A 26,582-nucleotide genomic window follows, 5' to 3' on the forward strand; every position below is an offset into this window, starting at 1 on the left:
ATAAAAAGTGCTTTGGTTTCAGCAGCAAAATATACAAAATGTGGCCCAAACTTCCGGTAGACCCCTGCAAAGAATCTACAGTATATAACTGGTGAGTAGTTTTCATATAATTTTTAGAAATTATTATAAATTAATATAAGATAAATTTGGTATATTATATAACTAAACACGGACCGGAAGTTAACTAGGGCCAGGCGCGTGCGTCCTATTAACCCGTCTATAGAAATACAAATCTGAAAAAATCTTTGTTTTTATTATTGATATCAGCCTCCCTTATATGGTGTCAACAGGCCAAAGCGCTCTATGTGATGTCCAATGACTCCATCTCTTATATAGAGTCCACCTTAGACCCCTAAGCGATTCTGTTGGCTAAAAAAAAACTTTAATTGGTCCTGAGAATTGATTAAAATACATTGCAGTGCAATTTCAGCACATTTAAGCTCTATTTGTGCTAACATAACGTGCATTAAATTACCAAAACTGTAAATTCGCCCCACAGTGGATTAAACTCTTTTAACGTAATACAGTTCTAAATTCACAGCATAACAAACCACATCTGCACACTCACAGAACCTGCGTGATTATTCTCATCCCACAGAGATACAGTGTTACACAGCGAGTGTTATCTGAATGGAAATGAGAGTCTGCTCTGCAATGTGTGAGCTCTTAAGAACCAGGTTTGTGAAGCTCTATTTTTAATTGATGGGCTCATGTAAGCGTGTCGTGGACGATGTTTACAACCGCCGAGCGGAGGAACACGCACGCTGCACATGCAAGACGCATGTGAGGCATGAAATTAGGTTGTGACAAGTGAACCGGACGTAGCTGTGTTAAGACGTCGTCTTTGCACAACGAATTAGGACGAGCGTACAGTATATCACGTAATCACATTCAGATCGTCGTTCTGTCAAACAATCTTATAGTTGGATAGTTGCGTGCTCTCCGGCGCCTGTTCTTTATATCTCAGCGTACATGAATGTGTGTGTTTATGTGTCTTGACGTTGTATAAATGAGGTTAAAATGTGTTTCTTCATCAGTGCCCGTATGTGTTTCTGTTTCATGTTAACCTGTCTACCAGGAGTCTGCTGCATTGCTTGCCTCTCTGCGGCTACAAACATAAACCCCCTCCTTCCCGCTACTTGCTCCCGTCGTTTGATTGGCTGCAACCTGAGCAAGGCATAAGCTGTTCCTTAGCAACAGAGTGCGAGGCAGCCAATGTAGGGCTGCGGTGTGGAAGGAGCCACTTTGCCAATTTGCTGTTACCAAGGTGTTCTCAGTGCAGCGAGAGATCGCAGGGCGCTAGGATGTTGAAGGGGATGGTTTGAAGTTTCGATATGTGTTTGAGGATGTTGTCAGTTTACATATTCCCTTGGGACCCAACCCACATTTTAAGTCTCTATTTGGGGGGGCACAAAGAGATGCACCCTACACAAGGGGGGGGTTTAGAGCGAAAAAGCTTTAGAACCACTGTTTAAAGTACCGTCTCCATTAGTACATCCCCAGTCAGTTTCGGTTTCATGTAGATTTTTAGGCTAGAAATTGGTACAGAATTGGTACAATCATTTTACTTTATTACCAAATGATGATTAAGCAAACACATCTTGTTGCGTCATCACTTACCGAGTTCACTTTGAGCTGAGACTGATTCACGTCTTCTTGCTCTAGTGCAATAGGTGGGGATTTCTGTGGCGGTGAGAGTGTGAGGTCCCGACGGAGGGGGCGAGCATCTAGCTTTTCCCCCACACGTAGACTGTCCAACTTTTGCACCGAGTCCGGTACCGCCCCCTCCCGTGCCTCCCTTGCCCCCGAAGCGTCCCGTTCCCGGTCTCGATTCTTACCCCGCCGCTGTAGCGTATGTGCGCGAGACTCCGCTTGACCGTGCCACTCCTCCCCGTGCCCATAGGGCTTCTGGGAATTATGGGAGTCCATGGGCTGTAACGGCCTCATCTCCATTTCATAATTGCTCAGTTTCTCCTCGTCCTGTTCTAAGAGCCGGGGGTGGGCTAAACTGTCCCCGTGTACCCGCTGTGAGGTCCAAGAAGCAGAGTGTCCGTCCGCTCTCCTGTCCCGTGGGACTTTGTGATTGGAGGAGCTGTGGTCTCGGGGCTTGTGATTGGAGTGCTTGTGACCGTTGGCCCGTGCCACCCCAACCCGCACCTCGTCTTGCACCGAGGGGGTCGTGGAGCGGCTACTGCCCCGACTACCCCCTCTGCTGCTACCCCCACGAGAGGGACGCTTGTCCTCGCCTGCCCCCCAGCTATTCGCCCTCAGGTAATCTCCAGCTGCGCTCGGACCCCCGCCACCTCTCTCCTCCATCAGCACCTGGATCTCTTGGGTTCCTCCCCGTTCCTCGTCCACGGCGCTCTGTCGCAGGAAGCGGGCGTTTTTGGTGCGGTGGGAAGATTTGGTGGTCGGGGTTCGGGGAGGTGTGGAGGGCCGGCTGGTGGTGGGGCTAACGTCTGGGGTGAGGTCCGGGGGCGTGGAGCCCTTCATGTAGAGCTCTGTGCTATCTGCCGTTCCGCTGGAGATCACCTCCACGTCGTTCTCGCTGGAGTTTTGCTGTTTGGGTCGCTGGCACTCCACTCCTACTCAGAGACAGAGAGATGAGTCTAAGTTTTAATTTCAAAACATGTAGGCATGCCACACACTTTAAAATTTTGACTTTAATGGGTGTATGGAATGGGAACTTGCAGGAGCATCCATCTGTCTTAAGCAGAAAATGAGTTACCAATTACAATACAGAATTTTTGTCATGTATAAAACTTCTCATAATTTCACATTTTACATAATTTAGACCTGAAGAATTTCAGAATATAGTTTTTTGCAATATGTCTTGGGCTAAATTCGAGGCATTACAATTTGGATGAGGACATGAATGTCAATTGTATTGACATTAACTAACATTAACAAAGATTCATTGCTAAACAAATACAACCTTATTGTTCTTTCCATGAAACAGTAGGTTTGAATTACCATGGGTAAGCAAATAATGACAGAATTGTGATTGATTTATTTTGCAAAAGGGTGCCGTTTAAACCCTTGACTGCTTAGGGCACATGGACTGTTCCTGATAGGTTGGGTTCACAGTAACTTATCAAAGCTTGCCAGAGTCAGCACCAGAATCAGCTCAGCTAATGAGACCAAATATTTCCAGTCTGTTTGCGCTCGAGGCGGTGCTCTTGCATTCCTATAAACGCCTCAAGTAAATAATATCTTTACTCCTACTGTAAACATCATTTGTTAGCATTCGTTTCAACAAATCGGTTGCAAGTAAGCACATCCGAGCCAACTTCATACCCTGACATTTCTAAGGTCATCATCAAATTCCAAATGACATAACTTCCTCATTTAGAAATATCAGCCCATCCAGGTGGCCGCATGCACTAATCCAGCCCAGCGTGTGTGCTTGTACCGCAGCTGTCCTGTAAAGGGCTGTTATGTGCTTTTAATGGAATATGATCTGAGAGTATATGATTTGTGTACATGCTCAGCTCTGCCAATACATGTGGGGGTGTGACAGCGACCGATTGTGTGACGGTGTATGTGTGTTTGTGCGACTGAATGTGGGTGGTGTGAATCTGCGTGTGTGGGTATTGTGTGTATGTGCGTGCATAAATTTCGGCGTGTCGGCCTGCTTCGCGTGGGCTCTTCGGAAAGGTCAGCGCTGACCTCCTCTCATCTTCATATTGCCTTTTCTATCACTCAATTCCCCCGCTTGGCACGGTAGGGGCATCGACCCCTGCAGCCAGGAACCCATCCGGCACCTACACGCACACACGTACGCTTTCTCCCTGCATTCAATTCCTTGGTTATTGAAGTGATAGCGATAGTTCGCCCAAAAATGAAAATTCTGTCATTATTTACTCACCCACTTGTTATTTCAAACTTGACTATGACTTTTTTTCTTCCGCAGAACACAAGAGAAGATATTTTGTAGAATGTTGGTAACCAAACATGGTAGTACCCTATTCACTTCTGTTGCATGGACACAAAACCAAAGTGAATGGGTACTGCCGTTGTTCGGTGACCAACATTCTTTAAAATATCTTCTTTTCATGTACACATACCTTCAGCGTAAAACATGATTTTTATATTAGCGTGCGTAAGGCAACAAGAGAATCGATGAGAGGTATTTTTGTTTTTCGAATCACGGGGGAGAGCTTCCTCAGAGTTAACCTGTTGAAGCGTTTAGCGTTCGCAGCGAACTGGAAAGCTCAGTCGTACTGTCAAACGGGTTGAGGTCCCGGTTATTTTTAGCTTCCAGACTCGGCTGGTTGAACTTACTGTTTCCTCTGTGCTGGAATGAGGGAGAGAACTCTTTGGCGTTGATTCGGGCCAGCCTGCACTCTTCCTGGGCTTTCTGTGCTGCAGCCGTCGCGGACTCTGCTTTCCCTCTCGCGTGAGCCGTTCTGAAAATATGGTGTTCCAAGACAGACGTTTGCGATGAGGACAAGATGTGAAGGAAGAGCCATGTTAGAAAGGTATAAAACAATGAACAATGCATTGAAACAGAAGTCTGTAATTCCTGCTCAATTCCAAACGTTGTTTTCAAACAAGCTTGCCCATTCAACATTGTTTGTACCATAGATATGCATACATAGATGCCTCATACGGGCTGCTATACGTAAGTTGTCCGCCATGTTGGAGCAGTCAAAGCCGGTCTTTAAACACTCAAGAGCAAGTTGATGCTGTCTGCAACCATAGTTACCCATGTGAAAAAAAGTGCACTATAATACACTATATCTACACTCACCTAAAGGATTATTAGGAACACCTGTTCAATTTCTCATTAATGCAATTATCTAATCAACCAATCACATGGCAGTTGCTTCAATGCATTTAGGGGTGTGGTCCTGGTCAAGACAATCTCCTGAACTCCAAACTGAATGTCAGAATGGGAAAGAAAGGTGATTTAAGCAATTTTGAGCGTGGCATGGTTGTTGGTGCCAGACGGGCCGGTCTGAGTATTTCACAATCTGCTCAGTTACTGGGATTTTCACGCACAACCATTTCTAGGGTTTACAAAGAATGGTGTGAAAAGGGAAAAACATCCAGTATGCGGCAGTCCTGTGGGCGAAAATGCCTTGTTGATGCTAGAGGTCAGAGGAGAATGGGCCGACTGATTCAAGCTGATAGAAGAGCAACTTTGACTGAAATAACCACTCGTTACAACCGAGGTATGCAGCAAAGCATTTGTGAAGCCACAACACGCACAACCTTGAGGCAGATGGGCTACAACAGCAGAAGACCCCACCGGGTACCACTCATCTCCACTACAAATAGGAAAAAGAGGCTACAATTTGCACGAGCTCACCAAAATTGGACAGTTGAAGACTGGAAAAATGTTGCCTGGTCTGATGAGTCTCGATTTCTGTTGAGACATTCAAATGGTAGAGTCAGAATTTGGCGTAAACAGAATGAGAACATGGATCCATCATGCCTTGTTACCACTGTGCAGGCTGGTGGTGGTGGTGTAATGGTGTGGGGGATGTTTTCTTGGCACACTTTAGGCCCCTTAGTGCCAATTGGGCATCGTTTAAATGCCACGGCCTACCTGAGCATTGTTTCTGACCATGTCCATCCCTTTATGACCACCATGTACCCATCCTCTAATGGCTACTTCCAGCAGGATAATGCACCATGTCACAAAGCTCGAATCATTTCAAATTGGTTTCTTGAACATGACAATGAGTTCACTGTACTAGAATGGCCCCCACAGTCACCAGATCTCAACCCGATAGAACATCTTTGGGATGTGGTGGAACGGGAGCTTCGTGCCCTGGATGTGCATCCCACAAATCTCCATCAACTGCAAGATGCTATCCTATCAATATGGGCCAACATTTCTAAAGAATGCTTTCAGCACCTTGTTGAATCAATGCCACGTAGAATTAAGGCAGTTCTGAAGGCGAAAGGGGGTCAAACACCGTATTAGTATGGTGTTCCTAATAATCCTTTAGGTGAGTGTATATCAAATGTGTAGATTTAAACATTATAATTGCTAAACTAAAACAATACAATAAGATGAACATGTTCACAACATTAATGCAACAACAATGAATTTCACAACCAGAGGCAGCAAAATGGTATTTCAAGATGGCGGACACGTCGAATGTGGCATCTACGAATACAAATCTATAGGTCTATCTCAAAAGACAGTCCAGCCTCATTGGTTGAGCCGAGTTCTTTCACAATGCAATGTATAGCAGCAATTCTATACCAAAAACCGTATACCATTAAGATGCTATCTTAGATTTTTTATATAGTTCTTTGATTCATGAGGCAAACAGCGTCCTGTCCATACTTAAACATGGTTTACCAAATCAAAAGTCTAGTCATTTAATTTGTAAGGAACATGCTTCAACGCCTACCAAGATCTTGACACTCGGATTTTCCAAGGGTTGGAGATAAATACAGGCTGAGGGCAAACAATTACACACCAATCACCCACCCTCACACAGAGCCGCGCTCCTGGGACCAAACAGAGTCATGCCTTTCTGACACTGTAATTCTCACTTGTTTTAACTGCGAAAACTTGCCAAGACTGTAAAGATCGGACTTTACTGATGTTTAAATAACCGAGTTAGAATGTAAATTTAATCTCCTGTCAACTAGTTGCACTTTTGCAACCTTTTGACAACGTTGCTGCCATCTCAAACGAATTGCTAATTTCACAAAGAATTCATACACAATGGCATCCAAATTTCTGAGACCACAATAACATATGCTCATATTTTCCTTTTTAAGTTTAATACAACTGATTTCATTACATATTTATACAATTTGAGTGAAAAGTCAAATTAACATGATTATAAGGATTATCTCCATTTGCTTTAACAGCATGCACGGTCAGAACTAACATGAACATAACTTAATTTTCCATATTTTCACAGTGTGATTGGTTTGCTTTAGTGGATGAATGGAGGAAATCTGACCTTTTGTGCAAAGAAGTTAATATGATTAATGTTATAAATTTGCTTATTTAATTAGTGGCCTAGAAATGGACAGAATCCTAAATAATTCATCTTCATTTTGCGTCATTCATTTTAAGCTCGAAAATGTATTTTACATTTTTTATTCACCCTCATGTCAGTTTAAACCCTTTTACTTTCTTTCTAAAGCAGAATAGATATTTTGAAGATTGTTGGTAACCAAACAACATTGGCCCCAATTGACTTCCATTGTATGGACACAAAACCACAGAGACATTTGTCAAAAAATCGTTTTTTGTGCTCCACGGATAAAAAGTCATATATAGGTCGTGAACACCACAAGAATGAAAAAAATATGACAGAACTTTTCTTATTGGGTGAACTATCCCTTTAAAGCTAGTTGATACCAAATAAATCAATGTGCATCAGGTGGTCAGTGATGGGAGGTGAGGATGGGACTCAGAATTGTATCGCACCTCAAAAGACACTTATATCTTCACGATATAAGACTTGGATTGTTTTGTGTTTTTCCTCTACAATGCAGTACAACACACAACAGTTCCCCACCATTTCACATCTGCACCTCTAAGAACAGCTTGCTTTGGCTGCTAAATAATTCACTAAGGAAATCAATGTGGTCTGCGTGTCTGCTAGCGTTCACAACCTCCCTCTTTAAAATGTGTGATTCCTCATTCATTACAGACATGTTTTACCTGTGCACGATCACAACTTCAACATTACTTGACAAAGACGCACAATATCATGCTAGCGTGTTAGCTTGTTTATAAATTTGGCATTGTTTTCTAGTAGATGCATGCCTTAAACAAGATGAATTTTACTGCAAAGAAACATTTCGCAAGTTATTAAAACTCACGTTATCATGATTTAGAATTTTAAGGTTATAATAAGGATGTATAATTTGAGCTCTCAGGTCAGATTATGAGGGAAATGTTAATTGTTTTTCAACACATGTAAAGAGAAAAAACGTTAAAGGTTCAGTGTATGAAATGAAGCGGCATCCAGCGGCGAGGTTGCGAATTGCAACCAACGGCTCACTCCACCCCTCCCTTTGAAATCACTACGGTGGCTGCACAGAACTAAGATGTCGTCACGTTTTCGCTTCTTTGCCGAAGGAGATAACGTATTTACAAAACGCGTTCTGTAGAGCAGTTTGTCCGTTTAGGGCTACTGTAGAAACAACATAACAAATTCCATGTAAGGGAATATGTAGACAGAAATAGCTCATTGTAAGGTAATAAAAACATGACGTTTCATTATGTAATGTCTTTATACACCTCTGAATATTGCATTTTTGTCAATAGATAACACACAGCACCTTCAAATAACCTGCAATTTTATGTTTCAAAAAGAGAGAGGCTAAAGTTACGGACTGCTGCTTTAATGCTTCAAACAAACAAAAATCTGCAAATGTGTAATAATACATGTCTCAATTTCACTTAGTAAATTTATATTTGTTTACTCAAGATTTACGTTTATTTAATTTAGAAGATTTTTTTTATATTTTCAAAATGACAAAAATGCTTAGTTGGGACTCAGATTCATTTTACAATAAGGTGCTATTAGTAAACATGAATAAATGCATTAGCTAACAATGAACAATTTAGTTTTTCAGCATTTAATACAGTCAATACAGTTATTATTCATTTGGTGCATTAGCTAATGTTAACAGTGACAACATTTGATTTTAATAATGCTAAAATTAACATGAATTAATATTAATAAATGCTGTAGAAGTTTTGTTCATTGTTAGTTTATGTTAGCTAATGCATAAACTAATTGTTAACAAACAGCACCTTATTGTAAAGTGTTACCATTGTTATCAATGAGGATTAATCATTCAGATGACCTGAACCCAAGTCATGAAGGTACCTCTCCTTTTTTTAAGTTTTCAAGTTTTTTAAACCTCTTTATTTTCTTTTCTTGTTTGTGCAGTGGCTGTCTTGGTGCAGCGTTGCATGTCGATGCTCATCGATTGCACCCTCTTCCTCTCCGCTCGAGGCTATCTTCACCCAGCCAGCCAAACCAACCAAGTATATGTGAGATGGAGACTTGAGTGTGTCTTTGAGTTTTACCACATGATCGGGTTAAATGAGGTTATGCCGTGTGTCGTAGTCAGAGCGTGTGGGCATGAGATCATTTGTGTATGTTTTACGGTGAGCTACGGCGAGGTAGGTTGGATGAAGAGATCTACGGATTGCATTCACCTCGTGTCTTGCCGGTTGTCATGGCAATGGCAGAGGCGAGAAAGTGAGAGAGAGAATAAGATGGCGTGGGGTATATAAAGGACAAACAATTAGATAACAGAGGACAATGAGAGGAGGATTGTGGGATGCGTCTGGAGGTGTTGAGAGAACAGTCAGAGATGGAGGGCTGGAAGTGAGAAAACCTCCATTCAGTGATAGTGGGCCTAAGTGGTGCGTATGCCTCACATATACACTGGATACTGATCCATAGGTGCTGTGTGCCTGGGTCGAGCTGTGCTGTTTTTTGTTCTATTTATGTACTGCTGAACAGTGTTTCTACAGCACTTCTGTTTGAAACGGAGACTAATCATTGTTTGACAACAAGAATATCTCCCTCCAACACCTTCCTCAGAATTAAAGGGATAGATCACCTAAAAATGAAAATCATCATGACCTCATTTATTCACCTTTATGTTGTTTTTAATAATGACTTACTGGATTACTGTAGACTGAGGAAGGTGAAGTTTTGAAGAATATCCTGCATCTTTGCCTTATAATGGAAGTCAATAGGGACTGTGGCTTTCCAGCTCAAAAGGGTCGTAAAACACAGTAAAGGTATTATAAATGTAGACTGTGACTTGTGTGCTACAACACAAGTCTTCTAAAGCCTTGTGTGACGAATTTTAAGTTATGATTTTCAGATGGAATTGAATCCGCTCTCAAATCACCTTAACTATTATTGACAATATAAAATGTTTGTAGTCCATTTCAGGGCTGTGGTGGAATAAATGAAAATATATATATATTTACACTCCTCAGTCCTCACACAAAGCTGTCATATGGCTAAACACAGATAGAATATCAAATATTTTACTCTTTTGTTGCTTTTTGTCTTTTTGGAGCATGACACCTCCAGTCCCCATTCACCTCCATTATATGCAAGGCTCAGCACATTCTTCAAAAATGTGTATTTTGTGTTCCAAAAAAACGAAATGTTACACGAATTTGGAACAACACGGCAATGGTCAAATGATAACAGAATTTTCATTTTTGGGTGAACTGTTTCTCTAACGCGTACATTAACACTCATTCACATGGCTTCAAACTCTCTAGTTTCTCCCGTTCCTGCCTCGCGACACTCAAACACGTGCAGGCACCTCCCATCGCTGCCTTCACTCTCTTTCATACACACACACATTCTCACACATCTTTTTTCAAAGCCCTGCCTCTCATTCACATTCTCCTTCTCTCTTGACTTCATTAAAAGCTCCCTCCCTTCCTTCACAAGATCACACATTCTCAACTTGCGACTGTTCCATGTTTCAACAAAAATGTCAGTCACATGAAAAGGGACAGATCATAGAACACGGAGTACAATGAAGACATACTCTAACATTCACAAGGTGCAGGAATCAGCAGTGGTTCAAGCTGTCAGAGGTACAAGAAAGTTAATATGTGGCCGAACATGTTTAGACAACAGTGCTTTGTTCTGGAAATAAAAGTCCAGGAGAAATGTTGTTGAACATTTAAAGGAACAGTTCAACCAAAAATGAAAATTCTGTAACCATTTACTCACCCTCTTGTCATTTCAAACCTGTATGACTTTCTTCTGCAGAACACAAAAGAAGATAATTAGAAGAACGTTGGTAACCAAACATTTTTGGGTGAACTATCCCTTTAAATCCAGACCTAGCATGAGTTTTGAAATTGTTTGGTTATGAAATATTTTGTGTAGAAGTCAATGTGCTTTGAACAAGAAAATATAATAATAGTTAAATTCCTGGTACTAAAACTAAATTACCTGATCCACCAGACAGTGTGGTCTCTGTTTGTTTGTTTGTTTATTCTGTTCTATTTGTAGACATTTTTAGTCAAAAGCTCTGAGGTTCTGAATCATCCGATTTGTTTTTGGAGCAAGAAATGTTAACTATAATTATAAGTTGACTTTGGGGGCAAAATTAAATGCTACAAAACAGGGAAAATGTTATCCATTATATCTGGAAAGCAAGGGTTTATAAACCAGTGGATCTCAATCTTTTTGACCTCTAAGCCCCCCTGTTGTCCACAACAATATTTGAAGGTGCCCCACACACATATTAAAATATTAAAACCACATATATTCATTAGAAAAACATAAGATATATGCTTGATATTTTTCATTTTAAGACATCTTGAGGCCTTCTTTTAAGTTTGTCGAGGTTAAGAATGAGAGAAAGAGAGAAATTAACTTTTGTACCAACAACAAAAAAAAGAGATTACCAACAATGATCTTTCTGGGTGGCTCACGTAAGCTTGCAGATAACTCAAGGTTTCTTCCGGTGTCTGTTCCACAGTGCAGGTGTATCGTCTGCTTTGACCATGATGACCCTGCGCTGCTAATCAGATTAACTGTGATGTGATATTCTCAGTAGTTTAGATCTCCACTCGTCTATTCTGCGTCCTGTTCGAGTGCGTGCGCTTGCGTCTGTCTAATTACTCGCCGGAAGTGAGTGATTTAAAGATCTGTGGGCGTCCATGTGTCAGCCTGTTCGGTGTTCAGAAGCTTGGCCCGTAGCCATGAAACCTGCAGGCCGTAAGCGCGCCAAAGTGCCGCTTCTGATGTGCATTTAGAGAGGGCATTTGCATAGAACTTTTTTATTTGACATTTTCAAGCGAGAGAGTGGTGAATTATGAATCGTTGTTTCAAAACATCTCAAATAAATGCTCATTCACACCCACAACGATAATGATGAAGGTTAAAAATTAGGGCTGTCAAACGATTAATCGCGATTAATCATATCCAGAATAAAAGTTTGTGTTTACATAATATATATCTGTGTACTGTGCATAATAATTTTGTATTTATTAACACATACACATACATGCATATATTTAAGAAAAAAACATTTTTTTTCCAAAAAACATTTATTTATCATTTAAATTATTGGTAAATATAAATAAATATATTTAAATATTTTCTAAATATGTATTCATGTGTATGTTTTTGTATTTATAAATACAAAATTATTATGCACAGTACATAGATAAATATTATGTAAACACAAACTTTTGTTCTGGATGCGATTAATCGCGATTAATCGTTTGACAGCTCTATTAAAAATCCAGACAATGAATGATAAAACATAGACAGCCAATCCAAATCCATTTTATTTTAAAGGTCACGCCCCTTTAAAATGTGAAACTACAGTGCATAAGTTTAAAATAAACAGAGTAATCATCCATACGTGTGAATGCTATTATAGTTATTGTTATGGTTATCTATAGTTTTTTTTCTTATTGTGAACAGGCCTATACACCCAAAATTGACATAAGATGAAAAATACACATATGCAAAAAATTTTACAAATGTAAAAAATGAGACACGAGACATTGTGAGCAATACCAAGTGTTATATGAAATAAACTGACAGCTGATGAAACAGTTGCTGGTTTTAAGAAATACCTTAGCAAGCGCTGCAATATCTTTTAATGTCTCTCATACTATCACTGTTTTTTCAATACTTAAACTTTCCTCAAAATTCACTTTCTAAAATGTAAATGTAATAGTATGCATGCTTTAAATCCAATCTGTTTTTAATTTAACTCATAACTATATTCTGTGAAATACCCAATACTGTGTATTAGTATTGTGTGTATCGAGCTGAGAAGTTTTTATGTGTTCCCTGTTGGTCTGACAGTACAATTTGCAGTTTTCAAAAATAATACATTGCAACTTTTCATCTCTACATGGTCACATGAGCGGAAAGCGGTCACGACGAGCTGACGGCTACAGTTAATGGGTCATGATTTCCTCCATCTGTGCAGATTGGGCACTGATACAAACTCATATCAGCTCATTATTATAAGTTCTTTTATGGGAATAATAGTCAAGGATGTTCTCGTCAGATTGACACTGTTTTGGGTCACATCTGCATGGATGAATGGAAGGGGATGTGATGTTCAACCAAATATGGTATCGGGTAATCAAAGATTTCTAAATTATGCTTGGAGAAACCGTCTGCTCTGTAGGGAATAAGTCGGAAGGAGTTGCAGAGAACTTTAAAGAGTTTTATAGCCTGAGACTGATGCTCCTCTCAGCCGATAAGAAACATTTGGGCTGCTTTGAAATGCATTTTAGGAATTATATCTTTCACAGCATAGTAATTTCCACTATAAACTCCATATTTGGTCAGGAACAAATGTCAGTGATGACTATTTTTGAAGAATACTGACTTGAATTCACGTCCATTTTTCTTAAGCTCTGCAATCTCATTGGTGCTATGGCTCTGTGTATGTATGTATCTTTTCTGTGTGCTGGCAGGGGCAGTGCTAAGCTGTAGTGATAGCATTGCTCAGAATATAATGAGGTTAGTGGGATTTGTAAGTGGTGCTCTTAATATAGTACATGCATACTTAGGCACGTTTGTACTGTATGTGTCAAACATAGGCAGTTGCCATCAGTAGCTGGTCGCACGTACACAAACACATATGTGCATACACACGTTTGCCTACAGATCACTTGGATGCACAGCATGTGTGAGGCAATATGATATGCTGAGTTTAAAATGGATTGAGAGAGAGAGAGAGATGGGCAAAACTGGCTTAGTTCCAGTTCAGCCTGCCTGGTCTTTTTTCGGCGAGTTGCCAACACTCTTGGCATAATGCGGAAGTTTCTCTGTGCCTCTCTTTTTTCTTCTTGCTTTTCTGTACATTTATTTTCATCTGTTTTTTCTTCTGCTAAACTTTTCCAAACAACCAGACATCGAGGACGCAATGGTGTCGCAATGGGGTACTGAAAGGATCTCGTGTGGTTCTAAACCTGAATGCTGTTACTTTTGCAGATTCACACAAAAGGAGTTTTGAAGAAATCCTAACGCAGTTGTTCGCCATATGACAATTATATAACCAATTTTAAAGGTCCAATGAGTATTTTTTTTAGAGGATCTATTGTCAGAAATGCAATATGATATACATAACAATGTCTTCGGAGGTGTATAAAGACCTTACATAATGAAGCGTTATGTTTTTATTATCTTAGTATGAGCTTTTTCTATACGACATCTTAATCCTGAGTCAGTCACCGTAGTGCTTCGAAAGGGAGGGGTGGAGTGAGCCGTTGGTTGCATTTTGCAGCCTCACCGCTAAATGCCACTAAATTTCATACACTGGACCTTTAAAAAAGTTGGACAAACAAAGTTCAAGAGCCATCACGACCAGATTGTGTTAGTGTTTTGAGGTTGAGAACCGGATCGATCTGACTGTTTCATTGAAAAGAATCTTAATCTTAAATGATGTATTATTTCATAATCATACTGATTCGGTTATCCAATTCATCTCACTAACTCAGAAATCTAGTTCTCCAGTTAACATCTAAAGTGCACAATTATCAGCATTTAGTGAGTTTTTGGTGAATTCTGTGCTATAACACCATACATAAAAAATTACAGATTCCAAGTTGTTTTTGGTGATCTATACCTTAAAGGGACAGTTTACCCCCAAATTAAGAAATTCTGTCACCTTGTCATTCAAAACCTATATATACCTCTTTTTTTCAGTGGAACACAAAAGAAGATATTTTGAGAAATGTCTCAGTGGTTTTGTGTCCATACAATGGAAGTCAATTGGACAGTATTGTTTAGTTACCAGCATTCTTCAGAATGTCTTCTTTTGTGTTCTGCAGGAGAAAGAACGTCATACAGGTTTGGAATGACAAGAGGGTGAGCAAGCTATCCCTTTCAATGAAATATAACATGCTGTAACCAACTGCTGCAGAGCAAATCCACAAATCAGATCACTGCACCAGAAAAAAAAGAGTGAAAAGTGTGTCTGGTTTTCAATTAGCATTCAATATTCAACCAAAACGTATTCAGTTAATAAGCACAGACGCACACACATAACACACTCACAGACACGCAGGCACTAACTGCACCATGCAATTTATGACTATGTCATTCCACATGTCCATGTTATTGATTGTGCTACTGTTGCTCTGCATCGATACAGACATCAGTCTGCTCGCTGATACACCCAGAATCTACATGACTCTCATTAAGTGGACTTATGTATTCTCTCTCTACACCGAGACGAACACAAATCATTCACGTTTCCTTAGCAACCACGCTACACAGCATCGCTAGCAAAGCCTATTTAACAAGTCCAAAGCAACCGCTAGAAATATGGCCCTGTGTTTGGATACTCCATAAAGAAACAGCGAGAGAAATAGAGAGGATATATGTTGTTCAGTGATGTTAATGAGCTCATGTGTAGTCCAGAGGTTGGTTTGAGCTTTTGTGTGCATGTGCATTGACTGTATATTTGAAGGAAACAAAGCTGTAGTGATCTGCAATTTGGGTGGAAGTTTAGTATGAGTATACAAGTAGTAAGCGGTTCTTCTGATGGTCTTAGACTGGTCAAAACGGTCTTCAAGCCTGACCAATAAAAAGTGCCCAAAATCTCTTTTAATATCCAGCTGTTTTTAGAAATAATATTTTATCAGCTTTGATTGGACGGACAAATCACCCACCCTGGCCTATGCATGGCATCCCCACTTGGACGCCAAAATATCAGAGGTATGGCACTTAAAATCTTTCGAAAGGATTATTTTTGCTCCAACCACAATAAGAGAAAAAGGTTGCTTTGAAAAAATACTTTAACTAACTGAATCTTACCTTGACTGCGCGATTTCCGCCTTCTGCTTCGCAATGTCCGCGGCCTTGTCTGCCGCTTCCACCGCTCTGTCTACTTTCTCTCTGATCTTGCTGGCACGTAGTGGGATGAGGTTCTTGCGTTTGCCACTAACAAGCACATTCTGTTTGTATTTTCCCTCCTCTTTAGTGCCGTCCGGAAAGGTTGTGCATCCATACCCGTGCCTCTTGTTGCCCAGCCACTCACCCTGGTACTGCAGTCCGTCCGATCGCCGGCTCACCCCGCAGCCCGTCCTCTTGTCGTTCTTCCATTCTCCAGCGTAACTCTCGGTGGTAGTGGCGTCCACATCGTCATCGCCCACTGGCAGCTCGCTCTCCCCCTCTCCCAGGCTGATTGTAGAGTTGATGTCGGATGCGGCGGAGCTGACCGTGCTCATGCCCGCTTCGCTCCGGAAGGAACTCTGCTTGCTTCGCTGGCTGGCCAGTGAGCTTTTGGACTCTGATTTTCGCAGCTTGAGGCCACTTAGGAGTGAGCGACGGAACAGACCCTTCTTTTTGTTTTTCAACAGCTCTGATTCACTGTGGGCCGTCAGAACGAAGCCCCCGCGGGACACGGCAGGGCTGCCCCCCACTAGGACGCCTCCGGCCCCCACGCCGGCCACGGGCGGTCGGTCGCCGGTCAGCAGCGCTGTGCCGTTACTGTGCTCGGAGCGTAGGGAGTTTATGGAGGTACGGAGAGGTGAACGGATGACGGCCGCCATGCCGTACGGAACGCTCTGCCGTACGCCGTATCCGTGCCGCATTCCGCCCACCCATTGGCCCTGGTATGTACCTGCAATAACAGACAAAAAGTAAGAAAATAACTTGAGACAGTTACACCATGAATCATCGATATACACAATATACTAAGAATGAAGATTGCTGTTCTGTTGCAGGATTTTGCAGAACTGCAGATGTAAAACCCAGGGTTGCCCTGCTGAGTCTGCTGCCCTCAGGTTTCTCAAGAGTTTGGAGAGTTGCCTCATGAATTCAGCTCTGGTACTCTTCGGTTTCTTTCTGACAGTTTTGTGAAAAGCATTGGATAAAGAAAAATGGACCGAAACGCTCAGACTGGCCTTTTAGGAGCAGAGGTAACAAGGATGAATTTTGGTCTCGGGATGTCAGATGGTCTCAGATGGCAATGAAAGAATTTATAGACCTAAAGAGTCTGAGGTAAAGTTACTGTAAACGTAAGCCGAAATTTCAGCAAAACCTTTCACTGACCTTGCGTGACATCAGATATGTTTTAATCAGACAGAAGTTTTGAATTTCAGTTGAATGTGAGCAAAAACAATTTAGTTTGCATCTCCATAATATGTTTGCACCGTTTACTCTGTACATTTGGAATAGGATTGTAGTGCAAATAATAATAATCCCTGTGAGCTCATTAAATTGCTTTTCTCATTTTTTTATATGACACTCCCATATTTTATATCGATTGACTCATTTATGTTATTAGTTAAAGCTCAAGTATTTCTTACAGTACAGTACAGTACAACATTATTACAGCTGTTATAACTTGTAACATTGCCATCAGCGTAGCCAACATCATACATTGCCAACCCCAGGAAGTGCCATAATGGCCATAGCGGGAAAATGCTTTTGGCAGCCATGATTTCTAGACCCGACTCCATTACTTCTCTTATTGTGATGGAGCCTCATGGGACCAAATGTTCATCTCATCTATCTTCATGTCCATGAGGTATTGCAATGTCCGTCACTTTAGCCGCCAGGAGCGTTATTTATTGGCGACTGTGCCAACAAAATAATGGAATGTTGCGTTCTGTAAAATTTCCTTTATGAAGCTGGCAGTCTTGATCTTTCTGTTAGTGGTGTTGATGGATCACCATCTTGGATCTTTCATTAAGCGACATGGCTGACCAATAACCATAATGTCCCCCAAGGTGATGAGAGCGACACTGATGGGCTTTAATCTCAAACTGGTGTCACTGGTAGAAAAGTATTGCTTTTGTTTGGAAAAAAACTCTGATTGGTTGGTTATGTCACTGCACATAGGCCTCTCTCCATGGTGCTGAAATCTGGGACAACGTTCTCTCTTTCTCATATACACACTGAGAAGCTCAATGGTTTATATACACCCAGCAAGGATCTTTCAGCCTGACACTTAGAGATCCACCTGATCTGTCCTACACTTTTTCGCGCTCTGTGAGATCACCTGTGATGTAACCACTATCCCTACATGTTGATGATTCATCCTGGCTAACATTCTAGAACATGCCGGCACTACTGCTGTGCCACACACATGCAGAGCTCGCTGTGCTACTTCCGCTATATCACCATCTCTCCCACCTCTTATTCAAGTCTTGTCCTCTTTTCTTCTCTCTCGTCCTTGTTTCACATTTACATTTAGTTATTTTTCCCCCAAGTTTTCTCTTCTTGTTAGTACAATACACGTTTTTATACAAGGTTTAGGGACACTTAGTAATCTTTCTAAATAAGTCTCTCTATTAGTAAGTCTCTAAATAACACAGATGTGAGGAATTGTTATATTAAAAAAAATAGCATCTCCATGTAGTTACCCTTGGCCTAGAATTGTCAAAAATGTACTCTTGGCATTTTGTCATGCAGCTTCTTGAGGTCTCACCCTGAGATGATTTTTAAACAGTATTGATGGAATTCCTATTTTGAGCTCTTAATAGAGGCTTTTTCTTCACTATATGGTCCAAGTCATCTACAGTATTTCAAAAACATGAATATGTTTTTTTGTTTTGTAATGAACAATAATTTTCAAAAGTAATTTTGTTTGCCTCAGATCAATAAGATCATAAAAACATTTTATTCAAGTGACGCTAAACGTTTGAACAGTATACACATTCAACCATACGAACACCCCCATTCCCTCTGTCTGTATTGATCTCTGTGGGTTTGCATGTCAGCGAGGGCTGCTGGATGGCTCGATGGGGCTGGAGCTGTGCTTGGTGGATTTTCCCAGCCCCCAATTCAATTTATACACTCTCCTGGCTCTCAAACAGCTCTGCCACCATCCGGCTCTCCATTCATCCATCCATCCATCCATCCATCCATCCATCTATATCTGTGTTTAAGAAACTTTTTCAACTGCTGTAGAACTAGTAAACTACTCAAAGATTACAGAGCAATTGTTTTCCAAGAGTACCATGGTGTTTCACATGGGCTTTTAATGAGGAATTCAGACTAGATTAAAGATTACTTATCAAGAGAACAAGGAAGTGAGTAAGTGCTACTGTTGGGAGTGAGAACAGACACCGACATATTTTCACAGGTCTACACTGTTGTCATTCTGATGCTGTGCTCTGCGGAGAGAACGGCAGTTGGCCAGCATCTGGCTGATGCACACTTCATATTGTCAGGCAGCATCTGCGGGATATGTAGATCAAACGCAGGCCTAAACTGATGGGATTAGCTTGGAAAATTCCCACACACCAACACGTATAATTCAGCGTGTTAGACAGTGCAGTCCTTTCATACAAACACACACACATTCTTACATTATTAAACACCGCATGCTTATGCTCGGGGGGTTTGCTGATATATTGGTTTAAAGGATTTGTGTGATTTTGCACAGCTGAAAGACTACGAATGAGAAAATTCTGTTCTTGAAAATAATAACTGCATCGAGACCAACAAAAGATTTTGAGCTCTTTTTAAGATGTAAACATTAATGTAACTTGTATCCACAAACATTCACAAATCAGATTAAAAATAAATTCTTCATAGAAAACAGACTGCAACAATTTTGTTTAGCTTTACTTATATACCTAATAAAGGATACATCTAATAGATAAAAGCATTAAATGTATTATAAAATAAGAGGGAATTTTACTATGATGCATTACCAGACCTTTCAGAATAAAGGCTTTCTGACAGTGATATAAAAGTGCTGATGTCTGTAGTGTTCTGATTGATGGGCTCAATGTTAGCGAAGACGTCCGGGCTCATTGTTAGCTCGGAGTCTGGCAGTCTGAGGACAAGTTCCGCTCACAGGCTGAAATTAGTGGTTTTATACATTACGACTTCCTGTTTGAAGTATGTGGAGGGGGAACTTGTCCTTGCTTGGCCTTTAGACTGCTCTGTGTAGCTTGAAGGCCCCGGGCAGAGACCCAAAGTCACAGTAATTGAAATGAATATTTGCTGTTTAAGCTGTTCTTTAGGCAAAAATATGCAAGATTAATAAGGCTGGTAACTGTTTAAATTAAAGCATAGTGTAAAAATATCTTCTGAATAAAAAACATAATATTAAAAGACCATTTCAAAGACCTTTTTCAGTTTTTTTCTGAATTTACTATTTATATGGTTACGTAAAATAATCATTTTTGTTTTATTCTGTGAACTAAATTTCAAATTTCAAATAAAAATATTGCTTCTAATTGCATTTATTTGCAGAAAATGAAAACTGGAAAAACAGGCCATGTATTTATTTCTCTAATAAACTACGAACAAATATACAGGAAATATGTTTACCTCATTTGTAAGTCGCTTGGATAAAAGCGTCTGCTAAATGACTAAATGTAAATGATATTATGTTTACACACAAAGAAAAAAAAGAACAAAATGGCTTCTTCAGGCAAAATTCAGTATCTAGTGTGATTTTTCATGGCACTAAGCACGTCTTGAACTCTTTTGGGGAGAATGTCCTCAAGTCATTAGATGAGATTTAGAAATTTCAGGATGTCATTCCATTTAGGTTTAAGAGGTTCCTACGATTGCTCAAGTGTATGGTGAGATCACACTAAATACTTGCTACTTTAGCTTATAGACTAGAAACTGCTTTTTATCTTTTGTGATGTCTGGTTGTATTATAATAAACAGACTGAGAAGTAATTATACATGGTCATTATAAAAAAACTAAACTAAAACTGGCCTAAAAAGAAGGACGATTTAAAGGAGTCGTTCACCTTCGAAATGAAAATTCGGTCATCATTTACATGCTCTCTTGTCATTTCAAACCTATATGACTTTCTTTCTTCTGCAGAACACAAAAGAAGATATTTTGAAAAATGTTGGTAACAGAACAACACAGCCCCCCCATTCACTTCTATTGTAAGCTATGCAAGTAAATGGGGGCTGTCAACAACATTCTTCAAAATATCTTCTTTTGTGTTCTGCGGAAGAAAAAAAGTCATACAGATTTTAAATGATAACAGGGTGAGTAAATGATAGAATTTTCATTTCGAAGGTGAACTACTCCTTTAAAAGTGTCTCTTATGTTTTCACAGTGAGATCAGACGAGGGAGCAAAGTGAAATCTCTTATGGCACAAACACACGTAAACCGACGGTCCGTGGATAATTCTGCATGTAACCATAGGAACTTCTCATTAAATCCCATTAATATGTAACCAGCCTGACAGACCTAAAAAGGCAATTTGTTAGATAATCGCAGCAAATTCTCCTGTATATGATATCGTGGGAAAGCTCCTCTCAGGCAGATAGAAAGCGAGAGAGAGAGAGAGAGAGAGAGAGAGAGAGAGAGAGAGAGAGAGAGAGAGAGAAAGAAGAGAGAGAGAAGCAGAGAGAGATGAGAGAGAGAGAAGAGAGAGAGAGAGAGAGAGAGAGAGAGAGAGAGAATGATAGAGAGAGAGAAGAAGAGAGAAGAGAGAGAGAGAGAGAGAGAGAGAGAGAGAGAGAGAGAGAGAGAGAGAGAGAGAGAGAGAGAGAGAGAGAGAGAGAGCAGTCACGACTCTGGTGCACTGCTGGCGCTCTCCATGGTTCTGAAGATTAGAGTAGGAGTTTAAGCGGTCTGTTTCGGGTGGGTTTTATATTCTCTGGAGACTCAGCTATTCATTTTTTATCTCTGTAGTGGACATGCATTTTTTGTTAACACCCATGAGAACATGCATGTCACTGTTTGAAATCTTTGGTGTATCTTGAAGACACCCCAACTCTGACAAGTAAAGCTTACCAAATGTAGCCTATATTTTATTTAGTTTATTTTGTAATAATGATCCGCTGACTTTGCATTTTAATATTGTGCATACTGCATTATGTTTAATGTTTTCAGATTTCAGATGACCTGAGATCAGCGATCTTCTGTGAGCTATGGCCTGTTTAAATAAGCCACGTGCGTATAGACAAAATAAAGAAGCAATGCTTTCTGTGAATGTAGACGTTAATATAAATAAAACAATCATGTAACGGAACCATCTCCAAAAAGAGAAAACATGTCTCATCGCTTTGCTAACCGTACTACATTGCATATAGCAGTATTGCTTTGCACGAGCTTGGGACGTCTCACATGGTTATGTGATTAGTGGTCCTGTATTGGCTTTCTATGAGTCCTACAACCCACATGTCAAAACTAATTGGCTTGCGTTTCTGCCGGAGGCCTGTGAGATGCATTGTGCAACGGCGCGCACGGCGCACAGAACGGAAACGGTTAATGCGGAAAGATCAAAGACGCGAAAACATCACAGGACAGATTTAATCACGCGCCTTCCCGCGGGCTGAATTTATAATCGGTTCTTTAACAATGCGCACTGTTCTGTTTCGATGTTGATCGCGTCTTGTTTCCGCACTTTCGTTTCACGATCCGTCTAAAGTAATGACAGTTTTCATTTATGATCTGAATATCAAACATACAATGCGAATAAAATGCGTGCCGGGAACAGGTAGACTCTCGCAAAGCAGGCAGAAAGTGTGTTTGTATCAGCTCTTCCATGAATTATTAATGTCTGCCTTTTTTTCACCAAGTCAGCAGTTGCACTGCAAAGTAATTGTTGCGTGTGTGGTTGTGGAGGACAGGCTCTGACTACACATCTGTCGTCCGGGCTCATTGGTAGTGGCTCTAAATCCAGAGACAGGTGTTTGTAGCCATAGATGGTCCGAGCAGAAGATCTCTCCTCCATAACCAACTCTAAACTCATGGCCTTTTTAGCTAACATAAACTATTCATTGGCCATTCATCATAGCTGGGGAGCTAACAGCTTGTTCTGCACACAAACAATGCCATAAATAGTCTGTATTCAAGCCGTGTGTATGGAGCAGAGCTATTGCGAATATGGCCCCACAAAATAAAGCTACACTTAAACCTAAATCTCTCTGTAAGCCTACAGGCTGTTATCCGGTTAAGGGGATTTCAGTTTGACTTTTTTCAATGTTATGTTGGTGACGTCTCTCAAACATTGAAAACATTTTAGGATTATCAACAGGATGAAATCGCACAGGGAGTCTGTTCTCATCTCTATATAGTTTGATTTTATTGTAAGGATAGCTGCGTTATTTCGAATGGCACTTTTTAGAGGCCACATTGATCAGCATTTATGTCTTAGTCATACAGGAGTGCTGGGAATTGCTGTTTATATAAGCCACATAGTGGACATGATGCTATTGCTGGCACTGGACAAAACAGAGCTTCCACACTGATGGATGTGAGTACTTAAAGGGATAGCTCACCCAAAAATAAAAATGCTGTTATTATTTATTTACCCTCATGTGGTTTAAAATCTGTATATGATTCTACTGTAGAACATTAAAGAAGGTATTTTGAGAAATGTCTCTGTGGTTTTGTGTTACAATGGAAGTCAATGGGGTACAGTGTTGTTTGGTTACCGACGTTCTTCAAAATATCTTCTTTTGTGTTCTGCATTGGAAAAAAAGTCATACAGGTTTGGAATGACATGAGGGTGAGTAAATGATGAAAAACAATTTGGGTGAACTTTCCTTTTACCTCTCTGAATTCTGACATCATTAGGGTAACGTCAGAAACTGCAAAAATGTAATTTTCTTTTTGTGATGCCATTCTCTGTAGAAACATAATCCCTAAGGGGCTGATAGAAGGCTACAACATGCCACGTCATGTTATTGAACTAAAGATTATGGCATGTGATGTTAACAACAACTTCAAAATATCACATTCAAATATAAATTCACAGCAAATCAAATGTGCCAATGTTGTATATATTTTAATATATAGATATACATATATTTTTACATAGTATTCATATAAAGAAATAGTGAAGTAAACTAATTTGATCTCGTCAAACCTGTCATCTGTCAGTGTGGTGGGGTAATTCAGGTTATAATGCTTAAATGTGTGTCAGCTGTAGTCCGCTCAGACCTTTCTGTGGCCCTATCAACATTCTTTATGTTGTTCTTGTCGTTCTTATTTTATGTATATATTTTCCTCAATATCTGTTTTTTTTTACTGCATAGTGTGGTTGTGATTAAGTGGCTCAGATTAGCAGCAAAGTAAGTAAACACCATTAGCGAGTCAGCCAGCCAATCACAACGGCGAGCATAGTGTCTCCAGTGACATGCTGACCTGCCGCCAGAGTCTGCGTGCGTTTCCACAGCAACTTACTGTAAAGACACACAGGCAACACTTCCACAGTGCAGGGAGATTGCGAAAATGAAACAGAGAAGCGAGACACCCTCAACTTAAAACAAACATTTGCTTTCTATGTGCTACGTTCATGTCCATTGCTCTCTGTCACTTATCTGGCCTTCCTATCAGCTTGCTGGAGGTTTGTTAAACGTATTGTTCACCCCAAAATAAAAATTATTTCATCATTTAATTACTCTCATGTCATTCCAAACTGAATTTCTTTCTTTTGCAGAACACAAAAGAAGACATTTTGAAGAACCTTGTTCACCAAACAACATTGGACCCCTATTAACTTTCAATATTGACAATAATATGGTGAATAAATATTTTTGGTGAATTAGCCCTTTTTTACTTTTGTTTTGGCCTTGCTTATTTTCACTGACCCCAGCACAGGACCAGAAAGCATTGGGGAAGGTTCTGGTATTTTGTCAAATGCTTTTTCAAGAAATGTAAGTTGATGAAAACTCTAACTCTTTCTCTCCCTCTCTCTAGATCTCCAAATAGCCTTAATAGGATCCTCCAAATTTATCTCCTCTGCAGCTTCTGGAGAACGGAGGAAATAGCTTGTCTAAATGATGAAGGGAAGAGGGGGAAAAACAGAGGCTACAAGTCATAAAGTGATGGGTGGTGAGAAAATGGAAATTACAGGGTATCCTAAAAGGTATCTCACTTTAGTCCACGTTTCTGTTTCAGGGGATTTGGACATCCTATATTAAGTGTGTGTAAGTATTACTCAATGTAACTCAACGTAAAAACTTTAGCTGAACAAGTTAATTAAAATCTTACCTCCATCAGAGTACGTCTCCGTTCCATATCCATCCTGTAGTCCGTTGTTCCATGTACCCTCGTACTTGCCGCTTGTTCCCGTGCTCTCCCGCACACCGTAGCGTCCCTTAAATCCATGTGTCCACTCACCTTTATAAACCCACTTGCCCTTGTTTTCAACTCCAATGCCATGCCGCTTGCCTTGTGCCCATGTCCCTTGATAGGTGTTCCCACTGGGCCAGGTATAGACGCCCACCACCTCAAAGCCGTGGCTCCACGAGCCTGCGTACTCGCCTTGGCCCTTCGGTCCCGTGCAGATGCCATGGCCGTGGGCCTTTCCCTCTTCCCACCCTCCACAGTATGATCCCCCATCATCAAAGTTGAACCTGCCCCCAGTGGACATGCATGAAATAGGTTTTGGCAAATACCTCAAACCTCAAAAAGAAAAGAAAAAGAAGAACGAACTAAAAAAACGCTGACTTAGAAATGGGGCCAGGGTGTAACAACAGACCTGTAACAACTCCCGGTTGCAGAAAACAATTGAAAAAGTTAAAAGAAAGAAAAAAGAGGAGCCCTCCTGGGCAGTAGTCTCCTCCTGTCAAACCAGGCAGGAGCAGATTGCACCCTCTCAGACCATCCTCTTTCAGGAGTGGAGCTTGTTATTCACGGATTGCTCTCCTGCGGCTGCTTCTCGGTGATGAAAGTGGGCCCACGTCAGCCATGCGCCTTATCGTACCGTTACCAACGCAGCAACAATTCTCGCTTTTGGTACTCCGGCCCCCTCCTTGTTCCTGCCTCCACAGGGGCACCCTGTGCCAGCACACCTACCCTGACTCCAGCTTACCCTCTCTGGGGCTTTGAACTGTCTCAGTTCCCCTCCCTGTTGTTAAGACCACCAGGCTCCACCTAGAAACCTGCGAGTCCTCAGAGTGACGGCCACTAGATGAAGCAGTCAGGTAGCATTTACAGACGTATCCCCTCTGTCGGGAGCTCGCTCTCTGTTGTAACACATCCACCCGACATGCTGATGCCACGCAGGGAATCGGAGTGCAAGAAAAAAACAGCGATAGATTCTGCAAGGTTCAGTCTCCGTCAGCTAGCAGCAATGCAGTCTATCGCATACATATGTACGCACGCTCTCACCAGCACAGAATGAGCGCACAGCTTGATCACAAGCAAATGTGATTAATTCCTTATCAGGGCACTCTTTCGTCGTTCTCTCTCTTTTCCTCTTTGCTCTCCTACGGCTATGTAAAAATCCTCTCTGGTTTGCTTTCAAGCTTGAAAACGAGACTCATTGTTCCTGATTTACCTTCCTTGAGTCAAGCACGTTGTTGGAATGATTTTCGTGAGTCGTGGATTGTCTTTTCTCCGTCGTCATCTTATTTCCCCATATGCTTGGATGTCTTTCTCTCTCTCTCTCTTACACTGGTGTCTCTCAAATCTGCTCATTAGAGGCGGACTGTTCCAACGCAGCCAAACCCCCTCCCCCCTTTCACAATCGCTCTCTCTCTCTCTCTCTCTCTCTCCTTTTAAAGAGACATGCGCTGTGTTAACGCATCGTTTTTCTCTCTCTTTCCCTCTGTCTATATCCACCCAGGGAGCAAAGATTGCTTTTCTTAATTGCCCGGCTTCGTCCTTCCCCTACCCTCCCTCTAAATCTCTATCGCACTGCCTTCACAGAATAATTAGAGCATTT

The 26,582-nt window shown here is 40.9% G+C and overlaps 1 protein-coding gene across 1 annotated transcript in view; it reads right to left on the minus strand.

Annotated features, from left to right (window-relative positions):
• Nucleotides 1-26,341, minus strand: part of jph3b (junctophilin 3b) — a 30,508-nt gene extending 4,167 nt beyond the window's left edge. Inside the window, exons 1-4 of the mRNA XM_057329234.1 lie at nt 24,905-26,341; nt 15,783-16,590; nt 4,285-4,409; nt 1,621-2,585 (exon numbers count right to left, since the gene is read on the minus strand). Coding sequence (XP_057185217.1) covers nt 1,621-2,585; nt 4,285-4,409; nt 15,783-16,590; nt 24,905-25,286 — 2,280 coding nt within the window. The 5' untranslated portion in view covers nt 25,287-26,341. The remainder of the gene's footprint in view (nt 1-1,620; nt 2,586-4,284; nt 4,410-15,782; nt 16,591-24,904) is intronic.
• Between the last annotated feature and the right edge of the window lie 241 nt (nt 26,342-26,582).

Source organism: Triplophysa rosa, linkage group LG3 (assembly GCF_024868665.1).
Source record: "Triplophysa rosa linkage group LG3, Trosa_1v2, whole genome shotgun sequence".
Taxonomy (NCBI): domain Eukaryota; kingdom Metazoa; phylum Chordata; class Actinopteri; order Cypriniformes; family Nemacheilidae; genus Triplophysa; species Triplophysa rosa.